The 25,760-nt window shown below is 38.7% G+C and overlaps 1 protein-coding gene and 1 long non-coding RNA gene across 8 annotated transcripts in view; both read right to left on the bottom strand.

Moving 5' to 3' along the window:
* The window catches only part of OLA1 (Obg like ATPase 1), a 90,857-nt gene that overhangs the window by 16,921 nt on the left and 48,176 nt on the right, over positions 1-25,760 (bottom strand). For all 7 annotated transcript variants that reach the window (XM_081845753.1, XM_081845755.1, XM_081845754.1 and 4 more), the window contains 2 exons: positions 24,002-24,082; positions 23,617-23,714 (listed from right to left, as the gene is read on the bottom strand). In XM_081845753.1, the coding sequence (XP_081701879.1) occupies positions 23,617-23,714; positions 24,002-24,082 (179 nt within the window). The remainder of the gene's footprint in view (positions 1-23,616; positions 23,715-24,001; positions 24,083-25,760) is intronic.
* Positions 10,095-17,147, bottom strand: LOC309335963. The gene is made up of 2 exons (XR_014153829.1): positions 12,972-17,147; positions 10,095-11,320 (listed from the first exon to the last, which is right to left on the bottom strand). It is a non-coding gene; the product is annotated as an uncharacterized lncRNA (long non-coding RNA).

The following is a 25,760-nucleotide window of genomic DNA, read 5'->3' as shown; positions in this document are numbered from 1 at the left end:
GGTTTGGTGAGTTCCATTGTGCAAGCGTAAATCTTTGTGCTAACAAAACAAGTGCACTGGATGCCACTCACTGTCCATCCTTATGACTTGTTAGTTCCATATAAGCCTGCTCCATATAGTCACAGTCTTTGATATAAATATTTCTAAACAATCAAATGAATATGCTGGTTCATACATTCACCAGATTCTAGAGCTTAATTCAACATGGTGGAGCAGAATGATCTCCTTCCTTCCACCATTCAAATAACTTCCTGTGACAACTGCAGCCTCCATATGGATAGCCAATTCCATAAAAATCTCCATCTCTCTTCCGCACCTTCTTGAGATAGACAAACTTTGGAAATGGCATTTCCATGAAGCCTAGGAAGCGGTCACCGGAAATCATCCACATGGTGGATCATCATGAGGTACACTCCACTACCTATTTCAGTGCCTGCTCCTGATGAATGCATGGTCGCTGGCTCAATCTCAATGGAATATTAAACAGGAAGTCATGAATGTTGTTGGCATTATAGCAATTACAAGAATATTAATCAGCGCAAGGGTTGTATCATTGCAGACGAAGAGTCAGCTACAGCTATTACATTTCGGACACATACTCCTCCCAAGATCCATTTTTGGTATAAGCAAATAGTGCACCCAATTTGTTGGTTTCTTTTGGTTGGATCATTCGTCCTTATCTTGCCCCCCACGTCTGGTACTTCTGGGTTTTAAGTACATAAATTCCAGGAGGAAGCATATTTAGAATTCTTCATTCATGCTTCCCTCCTCAATACAACAAAGCAGACATGGTGATGGTACCAATACTGGAGATATACTAATCCCCAGTTCACTAAAAACAAACAAATAAAAAGCTTAAGAACACTGAAAGTGTACCAGAGCAGCTCATCAGGTAATGAACTAAAGTTATGCTCACATATTCTACATCTTTTCGAATTGCTAAGGAAGAAAACAAAGATGACCCGTTCCTATACTTTTGCAGTTTGCGCATTATAAACTTTGTTTGTTAATTTACCAGCAAAGGCGCACACTTGAAAGTCTTGAAGTTGATGATACACTTACTGTACAAGCAAGCAGTATAATTACATAATAGGCTGAAATAGCTTTGCAACAATATACCATTTTTAAAAAACAAAACAACAACAACCTGCTGTATAATTACTAAAATACTAGAATGGCTCTAGATGAAATTCAAGCTTATGAAGAAGAGTATACAGCAAAAAATGTTTTTAAAATCTCAATATAATGCAAGTGTTGACAGTGTCTGCCTAAACACAAATTGCTAAGTACATCCACGTTTCAAATGTTTCCCCCCCTTGTTGCACTTAATTTTCCCCTTGCATATAGATAATTGGAAGGAAAATTTATAAATGTAATGACATTTGTAAGTACAGTGGAACCTCGTGTTACGTACCGCCCTCCTTACGAATGCTTCGGGTTACAAACTCCACTAACCCGGAAGTAGTTGCTCCGGCTTGCGAACTTTGCCCCAGGATGAGAACGGAAATCGTGAGGTGGCGGCAGCAGCAGGAGGCCCCATTAGCGAAAGCGCGTCTCATGTTAAGAACAGTTTCGACTTAAGAACGGACCTCCGGAATGAATTAAGTTCATAACTGGAGGTACCACTGCATACACAAAGTTTAATATATAGAGAGTAAAAAGATTTCCCTTCAAGTTTTTTTTAAAAAATAGTTTGTTTACAGCTACAAACATTAACAAACCATGGTTGCAAACATGAAGAGTAAAAATAAGTGCTCAGACATCTTTTTATGCATTCTTATGTGTGCACATTCTTATGCATAAAAAGTGATGGGCACAAGATGGAACTCTAGAGAATCTCCATGCAAGCTGCAATGGGCCTAAGCAGCACACTCCAGAAGTGGAAGGAGAGGAGCCAGTGTGTCATTGCACCTCCAATTCCCAAACCACAGAGCTGGTCCAGGAGGATGCCATGGTCAATGGGATCAAAATCCATTGAGAGTTCAAGGAAAACAGTGTGTCTAAACTGATTTCAGGCCTGAAGCCAGGCTGAAAGGGATCTAGGTAATCAGTTTCATCCAAGTACATCCGAAACTGCATAGCCACCACCCTCTTGAGCAACTTTCCCCAAAAGAGCATATGTGATTCAATGAAAAATGACATACATTGAAAGGTCCGGATTCCAATACTCGCTACGAGCAGCTTTAATCATTCTGATGTCATGATGGCTCATTTTGTTGGGAACAAATCTAGGGCAAACCTTGTGTTTGTGAGCATCTCCCTCCCTTCTCCAGCATCATTATGAAGAATTCAGAAACTTTAGCTTAAGTGATTATCCACAGCTTGTCATATTGCAGTGGTACCTCTGGATGTGAACGGAGCCCCATTCGCATCCTGAAGCGAACGCAACCCGCATCTGCGCGTGCGCGGGTCCCCGCTTCCATGCATGACGTCATTTTGAGCATCTGCGCATGCGGCAAAACCTGGAAGTAACGTGCTCCATTACTTCCGGGTCACTGTGGAGCGCAACCCAAAAATGCTCAACCCAAAGCTACTTCAACTCGAGGTATGACTGTATTCTACAATTAGCTGCGATTAATCTTAACTGTGGGCTACTTGGAACAAGCCAACTTCAGACCATGAGTTATCAACAAAACATAGTTAAGAATAATCACAGTTTAGGTTTCAGAGATAACACTACATTATAGTTAACTGAAAACGGAAAGAAAAGTTTCTGAGCAACCACACTAGAGAAGCAGCACTAAGGTTTGTTGCTGTCATGATAAACCACATAACAGCAGACTGCAACCAATGGTCAAATGTGCATGTAAGCCAATAATTGTGGCATAATAAAAGCATACTGAACATGAGCTATAGGCTGGTGTGTGCAGCTCAATCACTTCCATTTCAGTCGTCCACTGGTGTGTAAACTAACTGAACAGAGGAAAGTGTAGCCTTAAAGCAGGGTTTATTGTTGGATGCACAGAAAACAGCTCCTGCACAACTGTGCATTATAAGGAAAGGTTCTTGGCCATTACATAAATTATAAACACTCATAATTATCAATTATTAGGACAATAAAAGTGTAAACTATGAAAGATAACGTAAAACTAAATTTTCTGAACACAATACTTTAAAACACTGAATGACCTTTTGTTTCTATCATGTATAGAATTAGTCAAATTTCTGTTGTCCCTTAATAAAAGCACAGTATAAATGCTTTCTATCCCTCCAAACCTAACAGTCAGAATTACAGAAACTGAAGGTGCAATTCAATGTAGTGATTCATAGGTTCTCTAATAGAAAGATTCAGCAGTTTTCAATCAAGACCTTTATTCCTTCTCTGAATAAATGATGCCTGAAATTTTTATTCTTGTTCTAATGGAATTTCAATGGCCTTCACTGCAAATCTACTGGAAATTTTCGCATATTAAGTAGAAAAAATTAAATGATGTTAACCACATTTTAATGTGATTAAGTCTGACAGGGTCATTATTTCTGCTAATCATTCAGTTTAAAGAGCTCAAACAAAAGTTTATAACAGACAATCTTTTTAATTGTGTATTGACTGTATAAGAGAATTTAAGGCCACTAAAAATATAGATTCATTGCATTTCACATGTATAGACCCAATAATCTCTTACTCTCTTGAGGGGGGGAATAAAAAAAGACTTAATGGAGTATTTACTTCTATAGTTCCTTTCCATATAATTGGTGGGGGGTGTTTTCAGAAAGGGTATGCTTTTCAGTATTGTGTTATATTCAAGTCCTGGCTTTTTCTTTTAAACTACCACCACTTTTCTATGTTAGCTACTGTAAGAATCGCCTTGCTGAATCAAATGAAGGGTCTACTATTCGAGCACACACAACAGATAGTAAGATGTACTGAGGTAGCCAGTATGTCCTCAGCATTTTGATAACCAGGATGCCTTGCCTCTGACATAGACCTTTCATTTTTAAGCAATCATACCTAATGGCCCTGGATAGCCTTTTCCTCTATAAATTTATTTAATCCTAAAAAAAAAAAAACCTGCTTATGATAGTGCCCATTCCCACATTCTGTGCCACTGAAACTCCTGTTTTAGGTATGCATTGCATATTAGCCCTGAATCCACTTGCCAACTGATTTAATCACACCATCCTTGTTCTCGATTCAGGTAGGTAGCCGTGTTGGTCTGATGCAGTCGAAATAAAAATAAAAATAATAAAAAATTGTCTAGTAACACCTTATAGACCAACTAAGCTTGTTCTGGTGTAAGCTTTCATATGCATGCACATTTCTTCAGAAACACCATTGTATTTTTCTCGTCACACAATCCACAGTGCTATAAATGTCTATTATACTCCCAATTGTCTTTTTTTTTTAAAAAAAAACACAATATAATGCCCCAACATCTTAAAACTTTTCTTCATAGCAAGTGAGCTCTGGCTATTTCAGTTGCTCTATTCTGTCCCTTCTCTGGTTTTAATTACCTATTTCTGAGACCAGCTTGCAAAATGGACATAACCTCTGAACACATCCTTCAGTAGATGAGAAAAGACAAAACCAATACAAGCAAACAGGACAGGATTGTGCTCTGATAACTTAAGCTTGGAGTATTTAAAATATCAAATTTTCAGCAACGTCAAAGTTTTATGACGACCCAAGTATAGCATCAACTGTATTACTCCTCTTTTATAAAGACTTGTCATCTACAAGTCCACTTGTAAGGGGGCTGACCTAGTGAGAAGTAACAAATTTAATATTTGCTATTAAATAATATTTAGTTAATAGTTCTATAAGGCCACATTTGCAGTAGGAATTCTTAGGTAAATGCAGTAAATTCCATTCACATGTTTCTCTTCCATCAGAAGGTGAAGAAACAGTCTCTCGTGCATGTGACTACATTATCCACACACATGCAGCAGGAGAGTGAGACCGCACCATCTCCCATGCCCCCTAGGTCTAGGTATAAGGGAAAGCTTTTAAATATGTCAATGAGTCATAAAGTTTCACAGCTGCCATCTTTTTGGGGGGAGAAGTAATGATTCAAATGTCAATATGCTATTATAGAGGTGTAGGGTTGGAAGGGACCCCCAATCCCCTGCAAGGCAGGAATCTCAACTAAATCATACATGACAGCTGACCACCCAACTCTGCTTAAAAATCTCCAAGGAAGGAGGGTCTGTTCCACTGTTAAACAGCCTTTACTGCCAGAAAGTTCTTCCTAATGTTTAGTTGACCTCTCCTCTCTTATAACTTGGAATACACTGGTTCAGGTCCTATCCTCCAAAGCAGGAGAAAGAAAGTTTTCTCCATCCTCCATGTGACACCCTTTCATATATTTGAAGATAGCTATCACATCTCCTCTCAGTCTCCTTTTCACCAGGCTAAACATACCCAATTCCCTTAACCGTTCCTCATATGGCTTGGTTTCCAGACCCTTGGATCATCTATCTTTCTTGGTTGCCCTCCTCTGCACATCTTCTGTAACGGAAGGTGAAGCAATGAACTAATTCAGCTTCTTTACTACAGTGGAAACTTGTGTTATGGACGGGATTGTCCATAAGGCCTGTCAGTAACATGGAACTGACGCAAGCCGAAGTGCCACATCTGCGCACAGCGCAATTTAACGCTTCTATGCATGCGTGAGCGGCGAAACCCGGAAGTAACCTGTTCTGGTACTTCTGGGTTGCCAAGGGACGCCACACGAGAACATATAACCTGAAGTGGATGCAACATGAGGTATGACTATATAGTGGTATCTCAGGTTACATACGCTTCAGGTTACAGACGCTTCAGGTTACAGACTCTGCTAACCCAGAAATAGTACCTCGGGTTAAGAACTTTGCTTCAGTATGAGAACAGAAATCGTGCTCTGGTGGCGTGGCGGCCCCACTAGCTAAAGTGGTGCTTCAGGTTAAGAACAGTTTCAGGTTAAGAACGGACCTCCGGAACGAATTAAGTTCTTAACCCGAGGTACCACTGTATTTGCTGTTTAATAGACTTAACTGCCACCAGCTATTACTTGTGTCTGGTGCAAATGGTAAGTAATGACTAGCAAGCAAATCTTACAACAAAAAGTTACTCTCCCCCCCCCCCGATGCTCACCTGGGTGGGAGCTTCTCCTTGCCAATACCAATTGTTTTTAATCACATCTGTTGCCCTGTATAGTTTCCACTGAAGACTGCTGCTGAATTGCAGCCCACGCGCTTCAATTTAGAAAAGGCTACCTCCGGCACGCAGTTATATGTGGCTACCACCTAAGTAGCAGGTAGAGAGAGACAAGCACGCAGAACACAAAAACATATCATCTGGCTATGAAGAATGCCAGGGGGTGAGGTGGGGGGGGGAATTCCACAGATGGCTAATATCACATATTTTTATTCCTGGTTTCAGGCGATGGTCTCTTGCATTATACAGCCATATAAAACAGTTGCTATGAAAGACTTAATGATGCAATACAGCAACTTATTACACCTACACTTTCATAAATATGGTTAGAAAAGTAATAAAACGTGAAAATTTGTAGCTCAGACAACATTATTCATCCTTATCCATCCATAGCATTCCAACAGATTCAAAACAGGATTACACATGGCTGTCTGACTACAAGCACATGCCAGTTCTCATCTTTTGCCTTCCTAGGGAAAAAAAGTGGTGATAAAATGAATGAACATACTCATTCAGGCACTGAATACACATTTAATGTATTATGCAAATTATCAAGCAATATTTCAGATTCTATCAGTGCAATACCCAAGAATGGATTCCTATAGTAGTAGTCTAGGGCTCTGGTATTGTTACTGATTTGCTATTGTGCTGAATACAGCTCGACTCATTGCAGAAGTGCTGAAACCATCTTGGTCATCTTGATAGAACGTTAATATTAAAGCTACATCTACATGTTCCTACCAGCCTGATCTCCTTCCCAATCATTCTTTACACAGCTACCCGTATAATATGGAACCAGGTCCATCAATGAGATTTCATATAGTCTGGAATGCTGAAGGAAAATAACTACACCATTCAATACTTCCAGCCCTGAAGCATATTACTGATGATTCACCAAGGCAAGGATTTGACCCCCCCCCCCAAAGCAAAGAGAAGCATGGGGAGCCAATGGCAAGCCACTGGTCAGTAATGGCTATTGTCTCACAATTCCCATGGGTCAGAGCCAATCTTTGTGTACTAACAAACATAGTTATTGCTAGGAAATATCATCACTACATCCCCACAGAGCCAACTGAATGATGTCGCCTGCTTTGAGGTCACATCTTCGTCAAAGTCCCCTTCACCAAAGGGGATGCGGGTGGTGCTGTGGGTTAAACCACAGAGCCTAGGACCTGCCGATCAGAAGGTCGGTGGTTCGAATCCGTGCGACGGGGTGAGCTCCTGTTGCTCGGTCCCTGCTCCTGCCAACCTAGCAGTTCGAAAGCATGTCAAAGTGCAAGTAGATAAATAGGTACCACTCTGGCGGGAAGGTAAACGGCGTTTTCGTGCGCTGCTCTGGTTTGCCAGAAGCGGCTTAGTCATGCTGGCCACATGACCCAGAAGCTGTATGCCGGCTCCCTCGGCCAATAAAGCGAGATAAGCGCCGCAACCCCAGAGTCAGCCACGACTGGACCTAATGGTCAGGGGTCCCTTTACCTTCATCAAAGACAGAAGAAAACAGTAATAGCTGACTTTATGAAACTCCTCTCTTCTAAAGCTTCTTTCTCTTGTGTCATCAGCACCATAGGAACTGCTACGGAGCAGCTCCAACCTCTACCAATATTGTTTCCCATTTCTGTCAGGAGCAACTGTAAAGTGTAAGAAGCCACAATCTGCACTCCTCCCATATAGCTTCCCGTGTTACTTGAGCAGCACAGGAAGAAGGTGCATGGCAGTGATCCCATACCTCAAATGTAAAATGAGAAGGGACTTTAAGCAACACTGGATGATATCACAACACTCACAATCTGGTAGGATTTCAATTAACAGAAGAGTGGACTCCTTTGCACGTAGGAGGCAACGGACTGCGTAATGTTATGCCTCTGATGATCGTAATCCTCTCCAACCAGGAAATGTATTTGAATGCAAACACACATATTCAGGAAGGCTGCAAAATATGATCAATGTTTGCATTCTAGTTAAACGTAGCCAGAATGAAACTGATATTTTCTTTTATCTATTATAAGATCAAGACATGTGCATAACAAGGACCACTAAATCTAATCATATACCATTGGTTTTTGTATGGAAATTTATGGTTGATTTTTATTTATTTGTCTGTTAAAACACCTTTCTGATGAACTGTACAAGAACCTTCCTCAATGCAGTAATGTATTTAAAGTTATGGTAGAGATACAAGTTGCATTCAGTCTCATTGTGCTCAACAGAGCCTATTCCCTAATGTACAGCATAAGGCTAACACCTTGTGCACTTTCCACATAACACTAAACTATGGTTTAACGTAACATGACAGAGTCTCAAGGTTACAAAGACTGGAAACTTTTGCTTCTGTTTCAGCTAACCATGGTTACTTGTTCTATGCAAACCCAGACCAAATGTGCTTAGTGTTAACTATAATTTAGGAAACAAGCTAACTTAAAGCATGGTTTATGATTTCAGCTAGCTTTCATAAACCATGACAACTATAGCACTTTTTAAAATGTTATTTATTTTCAGACTATAAATACATCAACAAAAACCAAAAGTATAACAAGAGTTGAGTCTTCGATTCAATACAATGTTCAATTACAAAGAGACCACTTAATACAGTGCAAGTATCCAATTGTTTCATTATGTCTTTCCATAAAGTACTATGTGTTATCAGGGACTGATAATTATGTTGTTCTAATTATGTATATAATAAAACTATACCACATTGTGTTGAATGTATCTGCTCACATGCTCTTTACTCTAAATTAATGTTGAGCTGATCAAGGTCCAAATTTATTGGAAACAATCCTCAAGCACGTGAGGCAATACAGACTTCCAAAATATTTCTACATTAAGCCTGGCTGCTGTAAATAAAATTCTTAGTAGATCCAATGTATATACATTGATGAATCTTCTTCATCAAATATTGAAAGGGGTGCTATTCCAGGATTCTGAGCAATTTGGTGAATTGTAGTAAGACTAACTTCCTAAAATATCTTCTTCCAAAATGTCTCAACAAGTAGATGATGCCACCCCCATGTGAATATATGTACCTAATCCGCTACATTCCCTCTAGCATGTGGGAGAGCTGGAAGAAGATATTTGGCTGAGGCTGATCAGGTACAATCTATATACAGTCTTTAAGGATTGTTCATTCACCCCGGTAGGAACAGATTTAAAAAGAACGGAAGATCACAACATGTGCAGGATGTATGTTGGTGCCCAAGTTGTTTTCCCACTGGTGTCTCAGCTGAGTCTAAGCCACCTATTCATTTTTGAAATAAAAGTATATATAGTAGAAGTCAAGTCTTCCATCTGTATAGCTGAATCACAAAACTTTATCAATTATTTTGCTTGTTTTAAGTCTGAGTTACTTTTTGTTTAAAACGTGAATGATATGTTTAATAAATAATAACTATTTATGCTTCAGTAAACAGAATCAATAATCACTACTATTATAAATATCAGGAAGAAGTTTCTGAAAGTAAGAGGTGTTCAACAATGGAACAGACTCCCTTGGGAGGTTGTGGACTCTCCTTCCTTGGAGGTTTTTAAACAGAGGTTGAGTAGTCATCTGCCATGGATACTTTAGTTGAGATTCCTGCCTTGCAGGGGATTGGACTAGATGACCCCCGGGATCACATCCAACTCTACAATTCTATTATTCTATTGACAAGAACAAAGATGTGCATCTGCTCTTACTTCCATTCACCACAAGGATAGGAAAACTGTGCCCCTCCAGATCTTGCTGGACTACAATTATCATCAACCTTCATGCTGACTGAGTCTGATGGGTGTTGGGAATCCAACAAAGTCTGAAAGTTCACAAGTTTCCTGCGCCTACACTAGAACATTAAAGTAAGATTGTGACAATTGTGGCGATCACACAGGGTCCCCGGACGTTTCACCGTCTATTGATCCTTGTGCACCACTTTATTTCTCGCTGCCACCACCCAGGCCCTACCTGGTACAATACTGAGTCCAGTCAGGGTTAAACTGGAACATAAACTTCTGTTTATTTATTGCAGTTTAACAAGCGTGTGGTTTCATAAACAGTATCGGTCAATTACATTCATGGGGTGCCTATCCAGACCTATAACTTCCGCTCCCTGCTCTCACTCACTAAACCACCTCTCACATATTTACTTGTCTTCCTAGCCCCTAACTGTTCCTGACTCAGCTTATTTCGCTACAGTAACTCAACCTACCCACAGACTATCCCAATTCACTCCCACTCCAACCAACCACCCAGCTCCCAACGAACTCCTCACTTTGCCCCTCCCAGAACTGGTTTTATAGTCCCTCTGACTCCACCCTCCTAGGTTCTGATTGGGTAACTTGTTTAACTATTTCACCTCCAGCACTCTCATATGTTAACGTCACAACAATATAAATACTTTTAAAGATATTATGTGTGCTTCCTCATGATGCAAATGCAGCTGCTAACAAGAACTGAGGTGAACACCGCCCTTAGAGTAGGGGTAGCGTCATATGTTTTGGACTACAACTCCCATAAACCTCAGCCAGCATGTCCAATGGGCACAAATAAGAATCCTTAATATCTGGAGGGCATCATGTTGACTACTCCTGATTCAGACTAAAGACCCCCTTTCTTGCAACTAGCAGTTTAACACATTCAGCATTGTGTTTAGCATTGTGATCAGTCAAAAGCAGAATAGAAAAGCAGTTGTCTGCCCATAAACAATTCCTTTCAAATACCATTCATTGAAAAACTTCTGAAAACTTCTCTCCAACATACAAAAAATGCTTCTTAGCACAAATACTTCCATGTTATAACAAAGGAATGCCAGAACTACATTAGATTCTCTAGCAAATGAATGTGCTATTTCAATATTAATACTCCTTTACTTGTTTCCACTCCTTGAAGTCTTTTCAAAAAAGAAAAGCTTATTGGCATTGTCGGAACTATTATGTCTGATACTATGCACTAGTACATCAACTAAAAGTGCATCAACCTCACAAAAATTTTGAGCTCATCTAAAAAGAGTCCCTGCTGAATGTCCTAATGCATCTTATTGTGAGTCTTCAACAAATAAAACTTCATGTATGAGCTCATGATGTGCTTTGCTGCTGGAAAGTCACAAACTCTGTGGGAAGCTTTTTATCTTCTCAGCAGTCAGTTTTCCGAGAACATCAGTGCAGCTACTGTAGTTACCTGTAGATTACTTGTATTTTCTCACATCTGTGTCCAGCAATCTAAACCATGATGATAAAGGGTCATTAGGTTTTGAGTGAGGAAGGGGATGGACTAGACAATTTGCTCTGATAAGCTCCTTGTTGTGAGCTCCAGTTTAGAATGTGAAATGCTAGGTATGTACACTATAAACTGGAACAAAAATAGAGCTATCTCTGAACGCCAATTAAAATGGTGCTGCTTAATCATTTTTAAATCACTAGAACACATGGTGTATTTTTCATTTTGCAATTAAAATACTAACGATAAAATAATTCTGCCACTGGAAAAGGGCATCAGTGGTCTATTAGCTACAAAAGAATTCAGCTACAATTACTAAGATAACTGCTGTTTGGAGCACAGCAAAGCAATTTCCCACAGTGGGACTTACAGTTCAATTTACCAGTTGGGCAAATATTTTGTGCTCTGTAGTGGTCTAGAGAGTTAACAGTTACAGCTAACATTTGAGCAGTGTTATACTTGGAGAAAAGTTTCTTCAAGCCAAATAGGTTATTTACATCCCAATCCCTGGCACTTTACTTACAATAAAACTCATTCATATCAATATTATTTCTAGGGAAATAACGTTTAAATTGCAGGTATGCTAATTCAAATTTTATGTTTTATAAGTTTTGCGGATGTGAAAGTCAATACTGTATCTGTGGGAGGGGAAACTGCAGAAATGTAATATTTGAACTTGTCTTTTGTTTACCTGGAAAAAATCACTTTGCCAGAAACTATATAAAATTGAACATGGAGTTTTTATTTAATAACTTAAAATACTTCTAATCTGCTTTTTCAGGCAATGCCCTTAAAATAATCTTAGAATAATAAAAATACGGTGCAAGTAAATTCTTATCCAGCGTGTGCTATATTTCTTCAGGTCACAGTAAGAGCACTGATATAATGCAACAAAAATGACTTGGTAGTCATAGGAAACATAGTATTTTAGAACTAAATTATTGAAAACACGCCATAAAAAGAAAAACCTGGAATATTTACATGTAATCTAGAAAGCTGGTAAATACGAAAGATTGTTAGAATATACATTACAGCTGCAATATAATGCCTCAAGTCAACAATGCTGCTTTGCATTCTTGTACAAAACTTGTAACTTTATGGATTTCCTTCTTCTACAGAACAAACTACCCAGAGACCCAAGTTCTTTTACTAATTCCTTTTTAAAAGTGAAATTCACTTAAGTCAGTAGATAAATATTAGATCGTTCAAAGGGCCAATCTGATGGTGGAAATGCAGGACACCAGCAAGGTTTGTTCAGAACAGTCATATTCCAAAGTAAAGGTAGAATCCACTATAGAGAGTGGTGGGCTTTCAAATGTCAATGGGCACCATTAAGGACCATTGCTTCTTTTCTGGGAACTGTTACAATATTTGATCTGGCCATTTATTCTTAAGCACATAAATGCCAGGTCTTGTTTTGTCTATTGTATTTATAATCATGTTACACCAATGAAAGGTATCTATACTATGTATTTTAGTTTGCCAGAAAAGAATGGTAATTGCTCTACTAAAGCAAAATGCACACCCCCCCAAAAAAAAAACACCTAACACCATTCTAGAGAGGTTCTGCTATCATTTTATAAAGAATTCCAATCTTGGTTGCTTTTGCTCTATAAGATTCAACTAGTAGCCTGTACATAGATATCGACTTACATATTAGATGGGCTGCATTAAAGTATTCTATTTTCTTCATAGGCTTTCAGGGTTTCCATCTAATGCATTTCCAGGTCTTTTACTACTATTTCTTTGCCTTGCTCCATTAAAGTAAATATCCAGCAGCTAACAGATTAAATTAAGATAAACCAATGTTAATAGTCAACAATATTTGAAAATAAAAATCCATGAAAATATTCACACACTAAGCTATGGTAAACTGGAGGCATTTAGAAGACCTGAATGTGTCAAGAAGTTTGACAATTATGACTGGAGCCAGGAAACTGTAGCACCGCAGAATTTCTTATGAATTTCTCCAGTTACTTTTTATAAATGCTGTCTTAGATGACAGCTTAATGTGTACCACATGCAATATTTATTCTTCTTTAGTGTCAGACTGTCTAGCCATCCAAGGGAATACAAAGAATGTCACTTATTAGGATAAAAGCACAGGGAAGGTAATCAAGGACATATGTAACATCAGCCAATCATGTCTTATTTCAACATCCTATTCCATTCATAACAGTTCAACAATTATTTGCTTACTAATAACTTGCTTTCAGCCTGTTTGTGTTCCCCATAATGGTGGTTTGCATTTATTTTTGCTCTTTAGAATTGGACACTTGCTGTGCCATGCATGTTTGTCAAAACTTTGTATCTTCTGTCAGAAAAAGCTTAGCATATCAAATCATTTTGATCTGCTGCAAACCATGAATAGAACAATCCAGTTACCCACAATGTCAGCAGGGCAATGAAATAGCTGGATATTAAAACTCCTCAAAATGTATATAATGCACTGCCATTAAAGAAAAAAAAAACACACTTAAAAAACAAGGAAGACTTTCATATATAACATATTGATACCCTAGAATATGGCAGACTTCTTGCCAGAAGAAATGTTTAAGGCGGCCTCACACTGACATATGGCAATTATTTTTTAGGGGCAGCTAGATACATACCACCCCTTGCAATCTGAATGATTTATTATATTTTTATTTAACCAAACAGAACACACAGGGAGGGGTGTACCTGCTGATACATTTATAGCTACTCAATCTGCTAGACAGGCATGCGCTGTGGAAAATCAGTAATTCCCAAAGTCAAATAAGAGAGACTGATAGAGGGAGCCAAAGACAAACATTTATCACACTGAAAGGTTTTTTTTAATGTTTTTTTTTAATTAAGACCCCCAAATTATAGGTGAGCCAACACTGCATTAACACCTGAATTTCATATTAACTGCTAGTACCACTGAATAGAGTTTTGATTTTTGTTCACAAGACAAAGGCTATTCAGTCATTTGCAGTAGGTTCAAAATGTACAATCTGCTTATAAAGTTTCTATGAGAGGCATATAGTAATCTAGAGACTGAAAAATCTATGTATTTAATGCCCCTACTGGTTATGTTATCATGTGTGGTTCAAAGAAAGTTATTATTTTTATTTATTAGCACTATTTTGCTGCTGCTGTTAAACTGCTAGCTTTTCAAAAAATTCAGAGTAGGTAACAAAAAGTAACAAAGGAAATAACACAAAATAAAATACCCAGCTAAATTCAAGTGCAACACCCTATGTGCATTTAATCCTAGGTGCTGAATGGCAGTTCAGCAAGCAGATCCTTATATTCAAGGGAAAACATAAGAAAAGACTGCTGGATCAGGCCAAAGGTCCATCTAGTCCATCATTCTGAGTGGGATTAATCTAACGAGTCCCGTCAGCAGAAGCCCTGCACAAGGACTTTGGCTTGCACAATAGTGATCTTGCCAAAGTTATTCATGTCCTGGTAGGCTTGTGAAACATCTGCAGCGAGGTGATTTACCCTGTGATTGTCAATCTAAACTGATCGGGGAGTTGTATTTTCTGTTGCATAAGGCTGGCACTTCTCCTGAAGGACTCTTGAACAGCCTTGAGGGAAGCCAAAGGCGGCAAGTAGCCAGTGGCCAGTGAAGTCTTGGTATGGCAGGAGCTACTTTCTCCCCTCGGCTTCCCTGCTCTCGATCACCTTAGACAGCTCAATTAGCACATTGGAAGCACGTTTCACGATTGCTAAAATGAGGCTGCTGAGTGCTAGCCAGTCAGTAATGATACACTTGCAGCAAGTGGTTCCCACTAGAGAACCACTTAAGAGGCGGATGCTACTGGAGGTGCTTCTGGACCAACCATTGCTCCAGGTGGCAAGGAAAAAAAATGGCCAGGGCTTCTTTTTCCTAAGTTCAGGCTGTGATGCTAGTCGTAGCCACTCCTGGCCATTATGACAGAAGTCCTGGTAACAATGAGGCTCGTTTACTGAAAGAAAGAGAAAGACCCTGAAGACTGTTTGGAAACTTCAATTAGTTCAAATACTTAGCTACATCTAAAGAGTAAGCCAGTGGGAATGTCTAAAACTGATACTGAGATTAACTTCTGGGCACAATTTAGCGAGTTGTCGTTTAGCAGCAAGTGAGCATGGTCTAGACTCTAGAGTGCCTTACTCCATGTATTATTCCAACAGGGCCAACATAACCACTTCCCCCCTTATTAATGTTAAAATAAAATGTAAATATTTTGGTTCTCTATAAAGAAGCCCACGCCTACAATACAGCTGCCTACCCTTTGGCAGGAAGAAGTAAAATTGGTGTTCTCTTAGCTGCAGTGGTTGACAGTCTGTTTCTAGACTGAAGATGATTGATAATGAAAATAATATAAGCTTGGAACAAAAAAGTATGCACCCAGATATAAATGCATTGTAGGTGAAGTCTTTTCAAAGGCCCACAGAATAAAAAGTTACAGAAGTTTCTTGCAGTGCAGTAGTTTCTAGAGTCACTATTACTAGAGGAAAGCAGGAAGAACATAGTTACTTGGTAACCTTGATGATATTTATGGCTGCCATAGGTACACATATTATGTTGCATAAGCAGAGATGTAGTTAATTGATTTGGGAGTCACAGCAGATGAGACACTAAATGCCAGAGATGGTTCAAAACTTGTCAACTTAACTATTTTGCTGGTCTAAGTTTTTCCACAGCAACAGTAGGGCTTATCTTATGCTCTTATCTCCTTTACCGTCTACCCTCAAAAACCATTTACTCAGAAGTAAGTAACAATGAATTAAAACAAGACTTGATCCCAAGTAAGTGCGCGTAGGACTGCAGATTCCAGTGCAGGTGGCTTGATATACTTATTTGATTTAGTATATTCGACATCCTATGGTTTTTGTACCAAAGTAGTTTTAGAAAATGACAAAATATACATCAAAATCAGATTATATAAAACAAGATCAGCACCTAAATAAAACAACAATCAGCAATAGCTTTTTTCCCCCTAAAGAGTTCAGTTTGCCAAGCAGCGATCAAGCAGATCTCTATTGGAAAAACATTCTGAAGCGTATTGACAGCCAATGTAGCATAGTGGTTAGACTTTCAGACTAGAACTGGGGAGATCCAAATTCTAATACACACTCAGTCCTAAAGCTCACTGGGGAACCTTCATTATTTCTCCATTATAGCAAGGGGTATTGTGAGGATAAAGTGGAGAGGGGAGCCTATGAATACTGCTTTGACTTCCTCGGAAGAAAGGTGGGATACAAATGAACTAAATATATTCAATTAAAATGCAGCACCAGAACTGAAAAGGTCCCAACTATTCTGCCTAATGCACAATCCACAAAGGAAACAGCCTCAGGTGTGGATCTGAGTGCACAGGATGGTACATACAGGACAAGGCAGTCTTTTGGATATCTTGGCCCCAAACGGGTTGGGGCTTTAAAAGCACCAGCACCTTGAACTGGGCTTGGCTACAAACTGAAATAAATTGGGATAAAATCAGAATTATATGCCATGAGCCCTTGCTAAAGGTCTGGCTGCTGTATTTTGGGCCAGTTGTTTCCAAGCACTCTCCAAAAGCAGCCTCGTGTAGAGCATATTGGTGTAATTCAATATGGATGTTACTGTATTATAGCTTGAATAATTGTGGCCAGGTCATTTTTTAAATGATATGGTCACGGTTGGCATATCAGTTAAAAAGCATTCCTGGCCACCCCTGCCAGGTGATCACAGAAGAGCAGCCATACATCTGTGTGGACTGAAGTCTTACTTCATCCACCTCTATCCAGACCACTACCAAAAGCGGTAACACAGATGCTGGCTGGATGGCACAAAGAAGCAGTATTCCAGCAACACCTTCTGAGGCTTCCCCCTCTAGAAAGATATTCACAGCTGATTATATAAAAAGCCACTGAGAGGTCCAAAATAATAAACAGGGCAACACTCCCCCTACTCATCTCCAGGTCAACCCATGATGACCAAGGCAATTTCAGTTCTAAGCCAGACTGAAAAAGATCCAATTAATCATTTTTTCCCAGGAAAATCTGGGAAGGCATATGAGACCATGGATAATTCTTCTTCTGGTTCTTCTGCTTCTGAGGTTGATGTCTTCCAGTCTTTAGCATTTGCCATTGCTATCTTTTGAGGCAATGCAGACTGAGTTGTTCTATGGCCACACTGATTTTTTATATTTCTTGGTTCTAGGCTGAGCTTAAAAGTCTTCAGGGACTTCTTGGTACATGCTATGGCTAATGGCCTCTACTCTGATTTGCTTTGGGGTGAACTGCCCTCACCCCAAACCAAAGTGCTTTTCCCTGGGCCTGCCTTTAGCCACAACATTCAGTCAAATTTTGCCATATGGGATAAATGCTGGGTGTTTTCACATTTATTAACCTTTTGTTCATTAACAACTGATGTAACGCAAAGTCCAGTTGTCTGAACGGGCTACTTAGCTCCAATCTTAGGCTACTTCTTTAAACAGTGCCCTCTCTACGCCATAAGAAGAAATGTTAGAGAAATATATGAGGTACAAATTAGTAAGGATGTTGAGGGGAAAGTGTGCCCCCGAGGACTATAATCATTTCATTTTCATTCACTTATTGAAAGTCGAAAACATGAAAGAAAAAAGGTAAAATAACAGCTAACTGGTCCTGAAGTGAAAAATCTTGGATAACTTTGGAAGCTTCTCATTTTTGGAGCGATATTCTCTACCTCTCCATGGTGAAGCTGAAGAAATCTTATTTGGTTAGACTGTGCACATGCTGTTCAAATAACCTGGACTCCAGTATGGATTATTTCCAGTATCTTCTACAGTGAAGGCTGCTGAAGGAATTCTTCCTTCGATATTCTTTTTACATCCTTACATTTCTATCAGCTGTACTGGTTTGTCTGTGCCATGACCTCAGAGTTCAACTTCTCCCCTTTAAGCGACAAGGCCATGGACTTTATGGAAGAACCAGATGGTAAAAGAGAACTGCTCACAGAGCCGGGCACAATGGCCCCCAAATACACTGGAAGCTCCAGCACAGGAGGTGGCCATTTTGTCAATACCTTTCTGGCTTTGGGTCACTGCACGGCTGCCCATCCAGCTCGGAGAACTCCAGTCCAGAAGCTCCAAAAGAATTATCATTTCTCCCACACTAGGAGTCTATGGCTGCTAGAACAGGAAAAGTCCCTTTAACCAGAAGCTCCTTCTACTAGGGGTGGAGCTACCCACCAGACTGAGCTGCCTTATTTAAGTCCATGCGGGGTTATGTATTGCTGAAGCAATGTTCTAAACTTGCTTCAGCTTGAATCCCACACTAAGCTGTCTGTCCCAAATGCCTTGCCTCCTCTTGTCTACTACACCCACCTGGAGCAGATGAGTCTGATTTTACTGGTTGTATGTGCTTCAATATGTTTTTATTATTATTTTTTTGCAGACACAGTGTATGACCACACAAGGCTCAAGAAGGAGTGTTCCATCATTTCCATCATTATGACAGGTGCATGGCAAGAAATGCATGTCTCATGCGTTAGTATCGAGCCCCCCTGATGCATATTATCTTCCTTCCTCAATGCAAATTTCTTCACCTCCAAGCCTTCCATTTCTAGTAATGGCATAGTGAATATATGCATCATGTACTCAACAGGAAACACTGGCCTGTGGGTGCTCCAACAGGAGAACAGCCTTTACCAAAGGTGTTGCGGACTCTGAAGAAGCACAAACTCAGGGCAAAAACTGAAACGAGCTAAGAGGAAGGCACTCTTGGCAAACCCTCACTGTGATCAACTCCCGCCCGGAAACCTATGTCCTTACTGTGGAAGGACGTGGGGATCCAGAATCAGCCTCCAGTCACTTACAGGCTCACTGCTAAGACCGTGTTCATGGAAGACAAACATGCATCACAAGGGGACAAGGACATTAAATGTTTAAAGCCCTAAACAATTTAGGCTACAAATATCTGAAAGACTGCCTCCTTGCCTACAGACCTTCTCAGATGTTATGGCTCGCCAAGGGACCCTCTTGGTAGATCCACCGCCCTTAGAAACTTGGGGAGCAGCACCTCAGGAGAGGGAATTCTCTGTTGCAGCCTCCCTACAGGTCTGCATCTGGCACTTTAATTGTATAGCTTTCATAGGGTTGCCATATATCCGGGAATTCCCGGAGGTGTCCTCTTTTTTTGGGGGGGGGGGGTCCTACATGCCCATCCAGGGGGAATTTTACATTTTAAAGCAAATGTGCTGGATTTTTTGTTTCTTTGGGGGGGAAATTGTTGGCGTGGCTCTGGTTCAGGCTTTAGAAACCTGGGCTCTGATTCAGGCACTGGCTCTGGCATGGGCGGCCCGGGTTCTGGTTCAGGCTCAGGCTCTGATTCAGACTCTGGCGTGGACGGCCTGGGCTCAGGCTTCGGCAATGGCAGGGCTATCGGGCAATTGCCCTAAAAAAGCTCGAGACAACTTTTTGTGTCCGGATTTTTCCCTCTTGAAATATGGCAACCCTAGCTTTCATCATATGCTGGCAATGCAGCTCTTTACCCTCATTTTTGTAACCCTATATATGACCCAATCTATTCTTCTTGTATGTTTAATATTGTTGTAAACCGACCTGTGGTGAACAGTGAAGAAGAAAAAGTAACAACAACAACTCTACAGTGTTCAGCAACACTACAACAGCATAGGAAGTAGTTTCATGGATTTTTGTTTTCATCCTTATACCATGAAACTAGTATTGTTTTCATCATTTTATCATAAAATTGGGAAACTTGTTGAGAAGCAAATAAACCTTAAAGTTAAATACTTTAAAATTTGTTCACTTTAGAATTAAAAATACAACTAAAGATGACCACAAATTTATCCTGTTGACTGGTACACAACAAATATTCCTGAAATGTCAGGGTCATCATGTGTGTTGGGATTTTCAAGAGTTAAGAGCCTAAAGCCCAGACTAAAAAACACTCACCTCCCCAAATATTCTTTCGTTGCTCGATTTGAATGTGCAAACTTATTAACTTACTTAACTTTCTGAGGTTCAAAAATAATATTAAAGTAGAATACAAAATTATCTTTCCATCTGCAAATGTTAGCTCAAATAAATGCAAGCATTAACAGAGAAGATGTGTTTCCAAAATCTGCATTGGGATGTGTACATAATATACAATTCACTTTATTGTTCTAAAGGGAGAATGTGTCAACATACTGAACACATGGGTGACATATGTACTCTTGTATAAGATGATCAGTCAGCATGCACTGCAATGCCCCCCTGGTATACACAGCTACAATAAATTTAATCCCCAATTGATTCCACAAGAATGTTTGTGCCCCATCCAGTTTCATAGCTCAGGTTTTACAAGGCAGCATTTTACTAGCAGAAATTACACTTTATTTCCAGTATATAGTATAGAAATAGTACTAAAGAGTTACATTTCTACATTCTCTAAAGAAAGCTTTAATTACTGTAAAGGCTTTTGATTATTTAACTATTTGTTTAAAGAATAGTAAGTTGTATTTTAAAATGCTGAAGTAGATTCCTATATACATCATGATTAGTGTCATCTGATCATAATAAAAGTGCAACTAACACAGCTGCCATGTCAGCTTCACCTCAGGAACAAGGTCTTAATCATAAATCAACTGAATGACTAATTTAACATTGTTAATGCCAGTAAGTAGTTCCTTGGAGTCATTCCAGTTTTTATACCTTTCAAAAGGTCAATACGCTACCTTCTCTAGTACACAAAAGTCCTATCATTCACACTGTTTTCTCCCCTAAGATTGAAAAATGACATGTTATTTAAATGTTAGTGTGTTTTACTAGCAATTAAAAATGTTCATTTGTTGAAAAAAGGTGATATACAGGAAACAAAAAATGATCACTTTAGCTTTCCATATCCCCCTTCTGCCACAACCTTAAAACAACTCTTTGATGTTGATGTAAATACTACTCCATTGTAAAAAAAAGAGAAAAAACCCTATGAAAATATTTACTGCTGCATCCTTCCTGAATTAACATTAACCTCCTTATAGCATTACCACAAATTAAATCAAGAAATATGTCGTGCTAGCTGAGCAACTAATCCAACTGTAGTTCAGATTAAGAACATGAACCAAAAAGCAAATTAAAATACATCTGCCGATAAAATATATTCTAATTGTTTGCATCTGCTTACGCTGCCAAAAACAATGAAAGGCTCATCATTACAGAATTCATAATAAAAAAAATTATTCTGCTTTTTAATGCAAAATATATATACAACATAAAAAGAGTGGATTTAAAGATCAGCAACTCTGCCAGAAGGGAGGAAAAACTGGTCATCATTCCGACTTCAGTAGATGCCATTCCATATCAGACGATGTTTCCCACTCATAAATACATGACAAATACTTCCTCAATCATTTTTTACGAGCAGGGATGCACAGGGGGTTGTCAATGGCTAGCCTGAGGGAAAATAGGAACAGCAGGCAGCAGAAACTGTACTGAAAATGGCTATGTGGTAAATTTTCTTCTGGAACATCACTCAGCTATCCCAGGCTTTGATCTTTCAGCTACAATTACACTAACATCTGTAAAACCAGGATATTTTTTTTTAACCAAACCTCAACCATCAGTTCTGCATGAACACAGTAAGATTTTTTTAAACTATGATTTCACAATATAAATAAAATAGTTATAAATTTAAAAATTGTAATATATATGCTAAGTTTTCCATTCCATCATCACAACTTGGTCTCACCAAAAAAGGCGGGGTGGTTGTGGTTCTGGAGACGGCTAAATCACAGACTGGCGTCTCCTAACAGACTATCTACCATTAAGGTCTGAGAAAAGGTATTTACTATACAATTAAAGGCAGTGAGCTCTACCTGTGATCACCCTAATGTAGATGTGATGATCCATTTTGTGTAGGGAAACTAACCTGCCCATTTTCAGATAAATTCTGATGCTTATTATCTTTACTGTGGCACTTGAGAAGCCTCTACAAGAGCCCTTAATAAAGAATGCTAAGATTTACTGCATTACATTTGTGTGAAACTTGAAAATGCCTTCCAGACCACAACACTGAAGACACAGTTGCTTGATTGCACAAAGTTTCTTGAAGGCTAGATGCAGTTTCAAAAACAGTAACTCATTATGGGGAAAGATTCTGAACCAGAAGTTTTAAAATGCCCTTAAAGTGACCATTTTTAAAGTTGCATTATGCTCCTTAGAATAAATATAAATGCACAACAACACTAGGAGCAGGGCAGTTTTCAGCTGAAATTATTTTACAGAATTTATTCTAATAACTTATTGGAGTTAACCATCTGACATTAATTATTGCTTGGGCTTCCAGTCTATGAATGTTTATTTTTCAGTTTAAAGCCTTCTCACTCTTTGATATCATATGGAAATGAGAAATTTTAATGGAAAATTGAAACCATGTGCATCTAAGTACTTAATGAAGTACAGGGAGAGCGAAAGGGTATGTTCTAAGAGAATTCTGATACACTGGTCTGGATACTCTGACAAAGCAATAAGCAAATCTTCAATGTGTTTCAGAGTGATATTTTTTGTAATTTTGTATGCTATGAAAATGTGTAACAAAACTAAAAGAAGAGTGATTTAATGTTTCCTTCCAATGCAACAGTTTAAGCGCCTCTTCCCTAAAACTACTGTTTTATCTCATCTGAAACTTTTGCACAAAAAGCAAATGCAGCATGATTTTCAATCTCTCCATTTCTAATGTAGCCTCACACTCTGGGGTTGGATCTTCATCCCGGTCACTGCCTGTTTGACAGACATCTTATTCTTCAGCCATTATATATGCATTCATACTGACAACATTAATAAAAGTTTCTGAACAGCATATGCATGACATCTGCTGCATTTTAAGAAGTGGCCCAGCAAGCAGAATGTTGTAAACACCTTGAATTTACCCTGAACTATATGGGACACATGATTTTATGCATATATGTGGAGCACTTCATCTCCTTTTTATCATATTACCAACCATATTATGGCATCATTTTTACCCTTCAACATCCAATAAATAGAAGGTTGGCATGAAAAATGACTTCTTTCTAACGTTAAATATTATAGACAACTTACAAGACTATTTATGGTTATTTTTCCTTCAATATTGCAAAATAAACTAAAAGGTAGGAGAGAAAATTGCTACTTTAGTTTTATAGATCTTCAAGGGAGTTTTTTTATTTTATTACTTTTACTGCATTCCAAAGACAAGGTAATAGGTACATTGCCAGTATTAGCTTTAAGACATTTAGATTTACTCCAAGTACAAAAATCACGACTAACCATTATTTTGACAAAGGTGCCTTTCAGAAGCATCGTGAATTTTCTACAAAATATAAAGGCAACAAACTCACCATTTGTTTTTCTTTCTAATATAGTCTTTTTCAGAGAGGTTAACCAAGTAGATCATTGGTTTTGAAGTTAAAAACAAGTGTTTGTTCAGCACATCAATCTAAAAGTAAGAAAATAAAAGCTACGTTAACACAGACAACAAGAAACAGAGTGTTGTGTTGTGAATTATATTATAAATAAATAAATAAATAAATAAATAAAACTGTTTAACATCTGAAGTATAAAGTAAATTGTTAAAAAGAATGCACATTATTTCCAAATGTTGGCATTAATTTACTGGTGGTAAATCAAAAGGTTTACACAAAGATCTGATATACTTTTGTGCTGTTGTTGGTTTTTTAAAGGAAAGGCATTAGACAGTGGATGAGGTAATAGTCATAAGCCTACCTCTTTGTCATTCCAATCATGATAGAAACGGACAGGCTTTTTTTCTTCTATTACCCAGCTTTTGATTTTGCACATTATGTCCTGCACAGAATTAGGAAGAAACAAAAGACATTAAAGTAGAATATACTCAGTTATATGCCAGACTGTTATCAGTTATTTCTCATGAGGGAGTCGTTTTAGGTAACAAAATATTATGTGCCTTCTAACTGAAATTTCATATATAATGAATGAGAAAGGGACACAGGAGTCACGTTAGGGCTAGAGCAGATGAACAGGAAATAAACCTTTTAGTGACTTCATTGAGAAATACGAATGATATTTTCTGCTCCCCAAGCTGAATGAAATATTACATGTATAAATAAATCTGTTTCCTGAAACTGCGTATTGGTGTAGTAATTAAGCATCCCTTATAAGAAACCATATATGAGAGAAACATGCTGCTGTGACAAAGGAATAGGTGCAAAAAGTGATTTTTTAAAAAAAAAACCAAAAAAAAACCACTGACAGCCAAAGAAACTGAGCTGATTATTGATGATCTACCATTCAAGATATTAATTCAAATGACCAAAGGCCTCAATATTCTACATTAATTTTTTTTGTCAACACCTTCTCCTTTCCTCCAAAAATGAAACCTGCCAAAGCTTCCATTACACAATGGCAAGAGCCTTGCACTAGTGACCTCCAACCAGCTGCATTCACTTTCAGAACATCTCTCCCTGCAGGAAATCTAAAGGCCTTTTAGTTAGCAAGCTAGTGTGCATTCAGAAGGAGTAACTGCAGGAAGAGCCCAATGTGCTTTGTTTCTCTGGCCTTTCTTCACAGAAAGATTAATCATCTGTGAAATGGAAACGGCAAACAGCAAGTGACACAAACTGAACCCTTCAAGCCTTTCCTCATCAGTTTTGTGGCTCTGAATCTGAAAGCTGCGTGTGGCAAGGTTTGCCTTACAGGCAGGTGTTAATAAAAGGCTCTTAGGTCTGAAAGGTCAAACCAAGCTCTTCTAGAAGTAGTGCGTTTTAGTGTCAATTTTTGCCAGAGATAATTTATGGTCATGCTTTAAATATTGCATTTCACAAAATTTACCACGGGTATGATATTCAATTAGATAATTTTAAATGGATTTATAGTCATCAGAATTTTCTCAAAAGCACATGTTTACCTTCTCAATAAATAGGTTAAACATTTACAAACACACAGCTTCAGTATTTAGTGTACTAATGTTTCCCATCTCACAACTGCTTCAGGGGAAAAACAAGAGGAAAGCTCTTCTAAATCCTTAGATCCTGATTTGTAACCCTCCAGGAACAGGGCTCCCCACAGATTTTAACAAGAAAGGGGCTAGCTGAAAACTTTTAATGAAATATAACACGTTCTGCCTAAGAATAATCACTTTTACTCTCCTATAACTGATTTTCACTCATAAATGTTTTAAAAGTGGCTAATGTAACACCATTTCCTACAAGGAGAAGATCAAAGTGCTATATTACAAATGCATTATGATTAAAAAAGCACTGTGCAGCCTTGCTATTAAATGTTCTTTAAACCCTAAAAGGCTTCCCATAGATCTCACTTGGCACTGCATATACAACCTTTGACAAGTAATGTAGACCATTTTTATTCATTGCCTAAAATTGTAGGCAATTATGTGCGTCACACTGGCCACCTGCAAGTTCTGAATGCCTGCTCCAGTTGTCATAGCTAAAAACTAATGTCGGAGGGGATTAATCTAGGGGGAGAGAGTCCTCTTTAATGGCTCCAG

Source organism: Podarcis erhardii (genome assembly GCF_964252035.2).
Source record: "Podarcis erhardii genome assembly, chromosome: 1".
Lineage (NCBI taxonomy): Eukaryota > Metazoa > Chordata > Lepidosauria > Squamata > Lacertidae > Podarcis > Podarcis erhardii.
This window is presented reverse-complemented; position numbering and strand designations above follow the sequence as displayed.